General features: G+C 37.8%; 1 protein-coding gene across 7 annotated transcripts in view; it reads left to right on the top strand.

Moving 5' to 3' along the window:
* Positions 1-12477, top strand: part of AGO3 (argonaute RISC catalytic component 3) — a 134927-nt gene that overhangs the window by 101032 nt on the left and 21418 nt on the right. For all 7 annotated transcript variants that reach the window (XM_047724632.1, XM_047724634.1, XM_047724631.1 and 4 more), the window contains 2 exons: positions 7064-7223; positions 8715-8805. In XM_047724632.1, the coding sequence (XP_047580588.1) occupies positions 7064-7223; positions 8715-8805 (251 nt within the window). The remainder of the gene's footprint in view (positions 1-7063; positions 7224-8714; positions 8806-12477) is intronic.

Genomic DNA, 12477 nt, shown 5'->3' with positions numbered 1-12477 from the left:
ATAGGCCCTTACAACAGTATCATAAAGAATAGTTGTACTGGGGGCGCCTGGGTGGCTCAGTGGGTTAAAGCCTCTGCCTTCGGCTCAGGTCGTGATCCCAGGGTCCCAGGATCAAGCCCCGCATAGGCCTCTCTGCTCAGCAGGGAGCCTGCTTCCCCTCCTCTCCTTCTGCCTGCCTCTCTGCCTACTTGTGCTCTCTGTCTGTCAAATAAATAAACAAATAAATCTTAAAAGAAAAAAATTAAAAAAAAAGAATGGTTGTACTGCTCTAAAAATCCCTTGTATTCCACCTTTTCATCCTTCCCTCCCTCTCCTCAAAACCGTGGTAACCACTGGCCTTTTTATGTCTTTACAGTTTTTCCTTTTCTAAAACATTGTGTAGTTGGGACTCATGCAGTATCTACCCTTTCCTAATTGGCTTATTTCACTTAGCAATATGCATTTAAGGTTCCTCCATGTCTTTTCGTGGCTTGATATGTAATTTATTTTTATTGCTAAATAATATTCCATTGTATGGATGTACCACAGTTTGTTATCCATTCATCTATTTTTACCTTGCTTCCAGTTTTTGGCAATTATGAATACTGCTGTAAACATTCATGTGTAGGATATTGGGTAGGCATAAGTTTCCAACTGACTTTAGTAAATAAGTAGGAGCGCAAATGCTTTATCAAATGGCAATACTGCCAAATTATCTTCCAAAATGGCTGTACCAGCACGCCTGGCTGGCTCAGTTGGAAGACCATGAGACTTTTAATCTCCAGGTTGTAAGTTCAAGCCCCACATGGTGTGTAGAGATTGATTACTTAAATAATTAAACTTTTTTTTTTTTAAGATTTTATTTATTTGACAGAGATCACAAGTAGGCAGAGAGGCAGAGAGAGGAGGAAGCAGGCTCCCTACCGAGCAGAGAGCCCAATACGGGACTCGATCCCAGAACTCCGGGATCATGACCTGAGCCGAAGGCAGAGGCTTCAGCCCACTGAGCCACCCAGGCGCCTCTTAAATAATTAAACTTTTTTAAAAAACAGCTGTAGCATTTTGTATTCCCACAGCAGTGAATGAATGTTCCTGTTGCACTGCATCCTCAGCAATGTTTGATACTATCAGTTTTTTGGATTTCAGCCATTCTGATAAGTGTATGGTGTATCTCATTGTTGTTTTAATTTGCAATTCCTTAATGACACAAAATGTGAACATCTTTTCATACGCTTATTTGCCATCTATATTTCTTTAATGAAGTGCCTTTTCCAGCCTTTTGCCCACTTTTATGTTGTGGAAGTGTTCTTATTTTTCAGTTTTAAGAGTTCTTTGTATATTTTGGTTTTAAGTTATCATATATGTATTTTGCATATATTTTCTCTCAGTCTGACCTGTCTTCATTCTCTTAACAGTTTCTGATATTAATAAAGTCCAACACTTTTTTCTTTCACAGATGATGTTTTGGGGGTTATAATTAGAAACTCATTGGCACCCCAAGGTCACCTGAGTTTTCTTCTGTATTACTTTCTAGTGGTTTTATAGTTTTGTTTTTACATATAAGTTTATAACCCATTTTGAGTTAATTTTTGTGAAAGATAAAAGGTCTGTGTCTAGATTCATTGTTTTGCATGTGGATGCTTTCTCAGTACCATACCAAAGGCTGTCTTTCTCCATTAAATTGCCCTTGCTACTTTGTCAAACGTTAATTAACTGCATTTGTGTGAGTCTGTTTCTGGTATCTTTATTTGTTTTGATTGGTCTGTATGTCTGTCAATTTGCTAATACTGCACTATCTTGATTAATGTGGCTTTTTAGTAAGTCTTTTTTTTTTTAAAGATTTTATTTATTTATTTGTCAGAGAGAGAGAGCGAGCACAGGCAGACAGAGTGGCAGGCAGAGGCAGAGGGAGAAGCAGGCTCCCCACAGAACAAGGAGCCTGATGTGGGACTCGATCCCAGGACGCTGGGATCATGACCTGAGCCGAAGGCAGCGGCTTAACCAACTGAGCCACCCAGGCGTCCCTTTTAGTAAGTCTTGATGTCAGGTAGTGTCAGTTCTCTGACTTTGTTCTTCACTATTGTGTTAGCTATTCTAGGTCTTTTGCCCCTCTGTGTAAACTTTGGAATTAGTTTGCAATATCTGCAAAGTAACTTGCTGAGATTTTTAGTGGGATTACATTGAATCTATCAGACAGGCTGGAAAGAATTGACATCCTAAAAATGTTAAGTATTCCTGTGCTTGAAGAGGGACTGCCTCTCTGTTTAGAGCTTCTTTGATTTCTTTATCAAAGTTTTCTAGTTTTGTATCGATCCTGTACACATTTTGTTAAGTATATCTTTCTTTTTCCTTTTGGTACTAATATAAATGGTGCTGTGTTTTTCGTTTTAAATTCCTGTTGTTTATTTTCGGTATTTAGGAAAGTGGTTGACTTTTGTATATTTTTGCCTTGTATCATGCAGCCCTACTAGTTCCATGTATCATGCACTTTGTAGTTCCAGGCTTTTTAAAAATTCTTTTGGATTTTTCTGCCTAGACAGTCATGTACTCTGTGAACAGACAATTTTGTTTCTTCATTCCCAGGCTGTATACTTTTATATCCTTTTCCTTTTGTTAGCTAGGAGTTAACAGTATGGTGTTGAATAGGAGTGCTGAGAGGAGACATCCTTGCATTCTTTCTTATTTTAAGGGGAAAGAATCTAGTTTCTCAGGAGTCTGAATAATGTTAACTACAGGTTTTCTGTTTTTTTTTTTTAACCAAGTTGGGGAAGATCCCCTCTAATCCTAGTTTGCTGAGAGTTTTTGTTTTTGTTTTTAAGATTTTATTTATTTATTTGACAGAGATCACAAGTAGGCAGAGAAGCAGGCGGAGAGAGGGGGAGGGAAGCAGGGAAGCAGGCTCCCCGCTGAGCAGAGAGCCAGATGCCAGCTGGATCCCAGGCCCCTGAGATCATGACTGGAGCTGAAGGCAGAGGCTCAACCCACTGAGCCACCCAGATGCCCCTTGCTGAGAGTTTTTATCATGAGGATCATGAAGAAGTTTTGTTAAATGCCTTCTCTGTATCTACTGATACGATCATGATTTTTCTTTCTTAGTCGCTTAATGTGATCAGTTGCATTAATTGCTTTTCACTTGCTAAATCCCACTTGGTCATGGTGTATAATTACTATACATTGTTGGATTCAGTTTGTTACTAGGTTGAAGATTTTTACATATACGTTCATGAAAGATATCAACCTGTAGTTTTCCTTTCTTGGTATGTCTATACCTTGTTCTGGTATTAGGGTAACATTGGCCTTAAAATAAGTTAGAAAATATTCCCTCTGCTTCTGTTTTCTATAGAGAATTTGGTATCATTTCCTATTTAAATGCTTGGGAGAATTCATCAGTGAAACCATCTGGGCCTGGTCCTGTCTTTTTGGAAGGTTCTTAATTATTGATTAAATAATTATTGATTCAATAATTCAATAAAAACGTGGGGCTTGGACTCATGATGCTGAGATCAGGAGTCAGCCATCTAACCCAACCAAGCCACTCAGGCGCCCCTGATTCAATTCCTTTAAAAGAAACAGGCCCATTCAGATTTTCTATTTCTTCTTTGTGAGTTTTGGTAGTATCATTCAAGGAATTGTTCCACTTCATGTAAGTTATCAAATTTGTGGGCCTATCATTCATAATATTCTTTTATTATCCTTTCAGTGATCATGGGACCAATAGTGATGACCTTTTTTTCATTTCTAATATTAGTAATTCATGTCTTCTCTTTTTTTCTTTGTCTTCCTGTTTTTCAGTTTCATTGACTTTTGCTCTGATTATTAGTATTTCTTTCCTTTTGCTTGTTCCAGGTCTTTTTCTTTCCCTATTTTCAAAAGTAAAAAGATAGATTATTGATTTTAGATCTTTTTCTATTATATTGAATTCCATACCATAAATTTCCTTCTAAGCACTGCTTTCACTGCATCCCACCACAAAAAAAAATTGTCTTCTTAATTAAGTAAGCTCTACACTCAACATGGGGCTCAAGCTCACAACCCTGATATCAGGAGTCACATGTTCTACCAAGTCAGCCAGGCACCCTGCATCCCACAAACCTTTGTTAGATTGTGTTCCATTTCCATTTAATTCAAAATATTTTTAAATTTCTCAAGACTTCTGGGGCGCCTGGGTGGCTCAGTGGGTTAAAGCCTCTGCCTTCAGCTCAGGTCATGATCCCAGGGTCCTGGGATCGAGCCCCACGTCGGGCTCTCTGCTCAGCAGGGAGCCTGCTTCCCTTCCTCTCTCTGCCTGCCTCTCTGCCTACCTGTGATCTCTGTCTGTCAAATAAATAAATAAAATCTTAAAAAAAAAAATTTCTCAAGACTTCTTTGATCCATGTGTTACACAGAATTATGTTAATATACAAATATATTGAGGGCACCTGCGTGGCTCAGTCGGTTAAGCATCTTCAGCTCAAGTCATGATCTCAGGGTCCTGGGATCGAGCCACACATCAGGTTCCCTGTTCAGCAGAGAGTTTGCTTCTCTCTCTCCCTCTCCCTCTGTGCTGTCTCTCTCTCAAATAAATAAATAAAATCTTTAAAAATACACACACACTATATTGAGAATTTCCAACAAATACATTTGTATTTCCTAGCTGTCCATTACTGATTTCTATTTTAATTCCACTATGGTCTGAGACCATACTTTGTATGATTTCTGTTAAATTTGCTAAGGTATGTTTTTGGATCAGAATATGGTCTGTCTTGCTGAATATTCCATGTAAGTTTGGGAAGAATGTCTGTTCTTGCTATCATTGAATGAAGTATTTTATAAATGTCTTTTAGATTCAGATAATTAATGGTGCTGCTCAAGTCAACTATTTCTACTTTTATTACAGCAGCTGCACCATTTTGCATTCCCACCAATAACGTACAAGGGTTCCAGTGTTTCCACATCCTGGCAACACTTGTTGTCTTCTTTTCTGTTTTTTTCTTTTTTATAATAACCATCCTAATGGGTGCAAAGTGGTATCTCATTGGGGTTTTGATTTGCATTTCTTTTTAATTAGTGATGTGGAGCATCTTTTCCTGCGTCTGTTAGTCATTTGTTTCTCTTCTTCAAAGATATTGTATATTTAGAGTCTCACACAGTACTAACATATATTAGATGCACATTAAATATTTGTTGAATGAAATAATGAACCTTTTTGGAGGGCAATTTGTCAGTATCTATAAAAATGTTAAATATAGGGGCGCCTGGGTGGCTCAGTGAGTTAAGCCGCTGCCTTCGGCTCAGGTCGTGATCTCGGAGTCCTGGGATCGAGCCCTGCATCGGGCTCTCTGCTCAGCAGGGAGCCTGCTTCCTCCTCTCTCTCTGCCTGCCTCTCTGCCTGCTTGTGATCTCTCTGTCAAATAAATAAATAAAATCTTTTAAAAAAAAAATGTTAAATATAGGATGCCTTGGTGACTCAGTTGGTTAAGCGACTGCCTTCAGCTCAGGTCATGATCCTAGAGTCCCGCATTGGGCTCCCAGCTCCACAGGGAGTCTGCTTCTCCCTCTGACCTCCTTGCTCATGTTCTCTCTCACTGTCTCTCTCTCAAATAAATGAATAAAATATTTTTTTAAATGTTAAATATAGGGGCGCCTGGGTGGCTCAGTGGGTTAAGCCACTGCCTTCGGCTCAGGTCATGATCCCAGGGTCCTGGGATCGAGCCCCGCATCGGGCTGTCTGCTCAGCGGGGAGCCTGTTTCCTCCTCTCTCTCTCCACCTGCCTCTCTGCCTACTTGTGATCTCTGTCTGTCAAATAAATAAATAAAATCTTTAAAAAAAATAAAAATAAATGTTATATATATATGTTTCTGACCCCTCAATTCTACTTGTAGAAATTTATCCTGAAGCTATAAGTTATAGAACCAAACAAAAATAAATGTATAAGGATATTATTTGTAGCATTGTTTGAAACAGTGAAAACCTAGGGGCACCTGGGTGGCTCATGTGTTAAGTATATGCCTTTGGCTCAGATCATGATCCTGGGTCCTGGAATCAGACCCTGCAACAGGCTTCCTGCTCAATGAGAAGCCTGCTTCTCCCTCTCCCTCTCCCCCTGCTTGTGTTCCCTCTCTCACTCACTCTCTTTCTGTCAAATAAATAAATAAAATCTTTTAAAAAAAAATGAAAACCTGGAACAGGCTAAACATATATCAGTGTATGACTGGTTAGACAAAATGGCATTTAAAAACAGACTAACGGGGCGCCTGGGTAGCTCAATGGGTTAAGCCTCTGCCTTCGGCTCAGGTCATGGTCTCAGGATCCTGGGATTGAGCCCCTGCATGGTGCTCCCTGCTCAGTGGGGAGCCGGATTCCCCCTCTCCCTCTGCCTGCCTCTCTGCCTACTTGTGATCTCTCTCTGTCAAATAAATAAATAAAATCTTTAAAAAAATAAAAAATAAAAATAAAATCAGACTAACTGCTATTGTTACAAATAAGAGCAACTTATATATTAAGATTCAGAATATACTATATGATTGAGTGAAAATGACAGTTTGCAAAATAGAATGCAAGTTTGGTTTTTAAATGTTTTCCATATGTTTTATAAGAAAAGTACGTACACTGAACTCTTTATGGTAGTTACAATGGCTAAGAGGGGGAAAGTTACAGGAACCTTTTATTCTGTACACTGTAAAGGCTCTATTTTCAAATTGAAAGTTGGAAAATAAGATTGAAAATTCTAAGTATACTCTGAGTATAATTGCATTAAAATAATATAAATGAGAAAATTACTGGAAGAAAGTACAATAAAATGCTAACGGGATCATCTATATTTTTCTTTCTGGTTTTTCAGTTATTATGGTTATACTGTTTTTATGATGACAGAAATATACTTTCTTCTCTAAAGAATAAAACAACTGGGAAAACTATCACTAAATGTGTAAGCTAATCTTCAAGGCAGTATACTTTAAATTTTAACAGGATTGTTTTAGTGTTTTTATAATTTTTGGTGTCCTGTAATACAGTAGTGTATTTCAAGGGGGGAAGTATAGTACCTTAATTTTCAATAAAGTTTGACCTTTTTTCTAATTAGAGGTATTTGCATTTGTTCCATAGCGGAAGTGAAACGTGTAGGAGATACACTTTTGGGTATGGCCACACAGTGTGTCCAAGTCAAGAATGTAATAAAAACATCCCCTCAAACTCTCTCAAACCTGTGCCTAAAGATAAATGTTAAACTCGGAGGGATCAATAATATTCTTGTACCTCATCAAAGGTAAGATAAGCTAATCACTTAACTAAATTTTAATTATCTTCTTAATTTTTTTGTATATTTCTATATCTAAGATCAGTATAAAAAAGGGACAATCTTATTGATTCTTGCTATGGAAGATAAGTAAACATTTTAGAAAAGAATTTCAGGCAAGATTAAGAGATTCCCTTGTGAAAATCCCCTCCCATCTCCATTTTTATTTAGTATATGCAGAGACCTTCCTGCCTAGTTAGAAAGTATTGAGCTTTTTATTTATTTTTCTGGGGAGCTCAGCTTAACGAAGTTTCTCATTATTTGATAGTCATCTTCAACCTGGAACTATGAGGTTACACACTCACCTAGCAAGAAAGGAAAGAAGGGAGGGTCTTGAAGGGGGCATATGAATTAAGTAAATCAGTTAAATAAGCCATATCAATCCTTGCTACAGTCAGTGGGACAATAGGATTTACTGTTAGATCTCCGTCATGTCTAAGAGCTCTTAGGAAGTGTGACATAATGACTAGAAACAGGTGGTGGGGAAGACGTTATTTGGAGAATTGGACATCTGGTTTTCTTTCAGTAGTTAAAGCAACTAGGGCTTTAAAAAGTTAAATATCTTGACCAGTGCTTATCTGCACCACAGATAAGCATTAGAATAAGGATAGACTCACATATATTTGACACAAAGCCCTTTTTCCCCCCTGTTTTTCCTCTGCTTCCTGTTCCTGTTAAATAGATGAGAATCATAAATGAGATGGCTACAGAATTTTATCAACAAGTCCACAAGCTGAGAGACAATCATTTGAATCTTAAAGGATATAGTTTTCTATTTTTTTTATTTTAAAGATTTTATTTACTTATTTGACAGAGACACAGCGAGAGAGGGAACACAAGCAGGGGGGAGGGGGGGAGGGAAAAGCAGGCTTCCCGTAGAGCAGGGAACCCATTGTGGGGCTTGATACCAGGACGCTGGGACCATGACCCGAGCCGAAGGCAGGGACCCAGCGACTGATCCAGCCAGGCATCCCAAAGGTCACATAGTTTTTTAAATAAGATGAACAACTAGCTACTTTAAATAATACATTCTCAAATTTATACTTTTGCCCAGGGGAGGGGGAGTAGTACTTTTCAGTGTAAAGTTTAATGATGCTTTTTCTCATTAAGAGATAACATAGTTTAAATGTAAGTAGATTACAGAGTGATACAAGCTGGTGGGTTAACATAAGGAAGTTTATTATTTTTTGCCTGTTATGAAGAATGCTAGCCCTTTGCAACCAGCAACATCACTGGTTAAGGCAGAAAGTTGCTCTGAGTAAGACATTGGATAGACCCATTGTGATAGCTTTTACTTCATTGAGTTAGGAATTCATGAATCAAGAGACTAAAGCAGTAGTTCCAGCCTTTGAGGCTGTTCTGTGCTGTGTCAGTGTCTTGCAATTGTGTTGCAATAGTATAAACAGATAAATGCATAATGAAAATATGAATTATCTAACTCTTTTTAAAAATGTGTTTAAGACCTTCTGTGTTCCAGCAACCAGTGATCTTTTTGGGAGCAGATGTCACTCATCCACCAGCTGGTGATGGGAAGAAGCCTTCGATTGCTGCTGTAAGTGTCATTAGGCAAGTTTATCTTGTCTAAAGTTTAGATGATCAACAGTTTGGTTTCAGCTTTTTTAATTTTAATGACACTCTCTTTGAGACCAACTTTTATAAATATGTATCTCTAGACTCACCTTTCGAGGCACCTGGGTGGCTCAGTCGTTAAGCATCTGATTCGGCTCAGGTCATGATCCCAGGGTCCTGGGATTGAGCCCCGCATCGGGCTCCCTGCTCAGAGAGAAGCCTGCTTCTTCTCACACTCCCCCTGCTTGTGTTCCCTCTCGCTGTGTCTCTCTCTGTCAAATAATAAATAAAATCTTTAAAAAATTAAAAAATAGAATCAACTTTGGGACGCCTGGGTGGCTCAGTTGGTTGGACAACTGCCTTCGGCTCAGGTCATGATCCCGGAGTCCCGGGATCGAGTCCCGCATCGGGCTCCCAGCTCCGTGGGGAGTCTGCTTCTCCCTCTGACCTTCTCCTTGCTCATGCACTCTCTCACTGTCTCTCTCTCAAATAAATAAATAAAATCTTTAAAAAAAAAAAAAAGAATCAACTTTGAAATATTCTTTGGATTTTTCATTCCTGATTTGGGGCTACAGGTCACATATATGTTTATTAAATGAAGCTTATTAATTGTATTACTCAAGTCTTTTGTTTCCTACTTTATCTATCTGGCCTATGATTGTATATTTTCAGTTAGTTTTTGTTCCAAGAGTTTATGTATTTCAGTAGTGTCTCTGTTACAGAAAGATGAATTGCATAAAACCTTGGTATATTGCTTTTTTTTTTTTTTTTTCAGTGTACAATATCTTCTACCTTTGTCCCATCTAATACTTTTTCACCTGAATTTTTTGTTTTAATACTGCCAGTCTGGGCACCTGGGTAGCTCAGTCAGTTAAGCGTTTGCCTTCAGCTCAGGTCATGGTCTTGGGGTCCTGCTATAGAGTCCTATGTCTGGCTCCCTGCTCGGCGGGGGAAGTCTCCTTCTCCTTCTTCCTCTCCCCACGCTTGGGCTCATGCTCTCTCTCTCTCTATCTCTCTCTCAAATTAGAAAAAATAATCTTAATACTGCCACTCTTCCTTTTAACATTTGCCCACCTCTGTGTTTGGTAAAGTTTCTGTGTCGGTTCTTTAAAGTGTATTTTTTTTTTAAGATTCTATTCATTTATTTTATTTTATTTTATTTTAAAGATTTTATTTTTATTTATTTATTTGACAGAGAGAAAAAGAGCAAAAGAGGGACCACAGGTAGGGGGAGTGGGAGAGGGAGAAGCAGGCTTTCCATGGAGCTGGGAGCCGTATGCAGGGCTCGATCCCAGGACCCTGGGATCATGACCCGAGCCAAAGGCAGAGGCTTAATATGTAGGTGCCCCCTACATATTTTTTCTATCACCATTATAATCTTTATGTAAATTTTAAGTTTTAACAATCTGGTACATTTTATTTATCCATGAAAATGATAGTAATGTTAAAATTTTCACCTAAGATTCCAAAGCTATTTTCACTGGTGGAGGAAATTTGCTTTTAATCTGTTAATACATTAATTATATTGCTTGGGCACCTGGGCAGCTCAGTTGGTTAAGTATCCGACTCTTGGTTTCTGCTCAGGTCAGAATCTCATGCATCCTGAGATAGAGCCCTCTGTAGAGTCCTGTACTTAGTGGGGAGGGGAGTCTGCTTGTAGATTCTCTCCCCCTGTCCCTCGCCCAACTCATGCACATGCCCACTCGAGCTCTCTCTCTTTCTCTCTAAAATAAATAAATTTTGGGGGTGCCTGGATGGCTCAGTTAAGCATCTGCCTTCAGCTCAGGTCATGATCCCAGAGTCTTAGGATCAAGCCCTATGTCAAGCTCCCTGCTTGGCAGGGAATCTGCTTCTCCCTTTCCCTCTCCCCCTGCTTGTGCTCCCTCTCTTTGTCAAATAAATAAAATCTTTTAAAAAATAAAATAAAATAAATCTTTTAAAAAATAAATTATGTTGCTTTTTATTCTTATAGTTAGGCGTGAGTTGTCATTTCAGATGTCCTACAGGTAGTATAGAGCCACTTCTGATATTCATAAAAATGTTCTTATGGAAAATGGAATTATTTTTTCAAAGAAGAAATTCAAAAAGCTTACTTTGGATTTGCTATTTTGAGGTCTATTTTCCAAGAAAGTTTAATTAAGCATAGTTGGATTGTTGGACTTCTGGGTAGTCATTGTCCTTTTCTACTGAATCCATTTCTAACAAATATCCACTTTCTTTTATTGTTAGTAGAAATTATTCATTGATTCTTTTTGCCATAAGGTTTTATTCCCAAGAACTTAAAGACCAGTGTGAAAAAATAAATTTAAATGATAATTCCCACATAGTATAATAGATATTTAATAGCAATATAAATTAAAATTTAGATTACAAAAACCTGGTGTGTTTTGAGAATGTTGAGAAATATAGGGAACTGGAGTATAGTATAACAGATTGTGAGGCCTAATAAGCTTTTGTGTGGCTGTTTGTGCCATCAGAAGGGGTATGGATTTATTTTTTTAGTAGTGAGATACCATTCAGAAGAAAGAAATAGCTAGAGTTCCTTTTTTTTTTAAACCTATAGAAGACAAAGTAAAAGCAGATACGATCCCATGTACATAGTAGACAAGTTCTAGTTCATTTTTTAAAGAAGATTTTGTTTATTTGACAGAGAAGAGAGACAGCGAGAGCGGGAACACAAGCTAGGAGAGTGGGAAAGGGAGAAGCAGGCTTCCTGCTGAGCAGGGAGCCTTATGTAGGGCTCGATCCCAGGACCCTGGGATCATGAACTGAGCCGAAGGCAGACGCTTAACGACTGAGTCACCCAGGTGCCCCTCTAGTTCATTTTTTTAAAAACTCTTGATTATTTTCTAGTCTGACCTAACACAGAAGAGAAACAAGAATTTTCCATATTTTAGTTTCAAGTAATAAGTCATTAAGTTACAGGAAGTTAAGGACTCTTTTGAAGTACTATTTTTATTTATTTTTAATTGAGGTATAACTGATAGTTATATAACATATAATAGTTTTATAATATAACATAATAGTTTATAACTATTATATAGTTTATATGTAGCATAATATAACATATAACATATGTTATATTATAACATAGTTTTAGGTGTGCCGCATAATGATTCAGTATATGTACATATTTTTAAAAGAGCACCATAATAAATCTGATTAACATCTGTCACCATACATGATTATAAAATATTTTTCTTATCATGAGAACTTTTAAGATTTACTCTGAGCAACTTTCAAATATTCAGTACAGTATTATTAATGGTAGTCATCATACTGCATGCTAATACAGTACATCTCAATGACATAATTTATTTTTTAACTGGAAGTTTATACCTTTTGACCCCTTTCCCCATTTCATCCATCACCCACTCCCTGCCTCTGGCAACTACCAGTTCATTCACCAAATCTATGAGCTTGGTTGTTTTTGTTTTGTTTTATTTTATTCCACATGTAAGTGAGGTCATATGGTATTTGTCTTTCTCTATCTGACTTTTCTCACTTAGCATAATGCTCTCAAGGTCCATGTTTGCACAAATGGCAGGATTCCATTCTTTTTTATGACTGAATAATATTCCACTGTGTATCTATGCCACCTTTTTTTTTTATTCATTCATTCATTGATGGACACGTAGGTTGTTTTCACATTTTA

This window comes from Lutra lutra, chromosome 4, assembly GCF_902655055.1.
Source record: "Lutra lutra chromosome 4, mLutLut1.2, whole genome shotgun sequence".
Classification (NCBI taxonomy): Eukaryota; Metazoa; Chordata; class Mammalia; order Carnivora; family Mustelidae; genus Lutra; species Lutra lutra.
The sequence above is the reverse complement of the archived record's forward strand: the minus strand, read 5'-3'. Positions and strand labels throughout refer to the sequence as shown.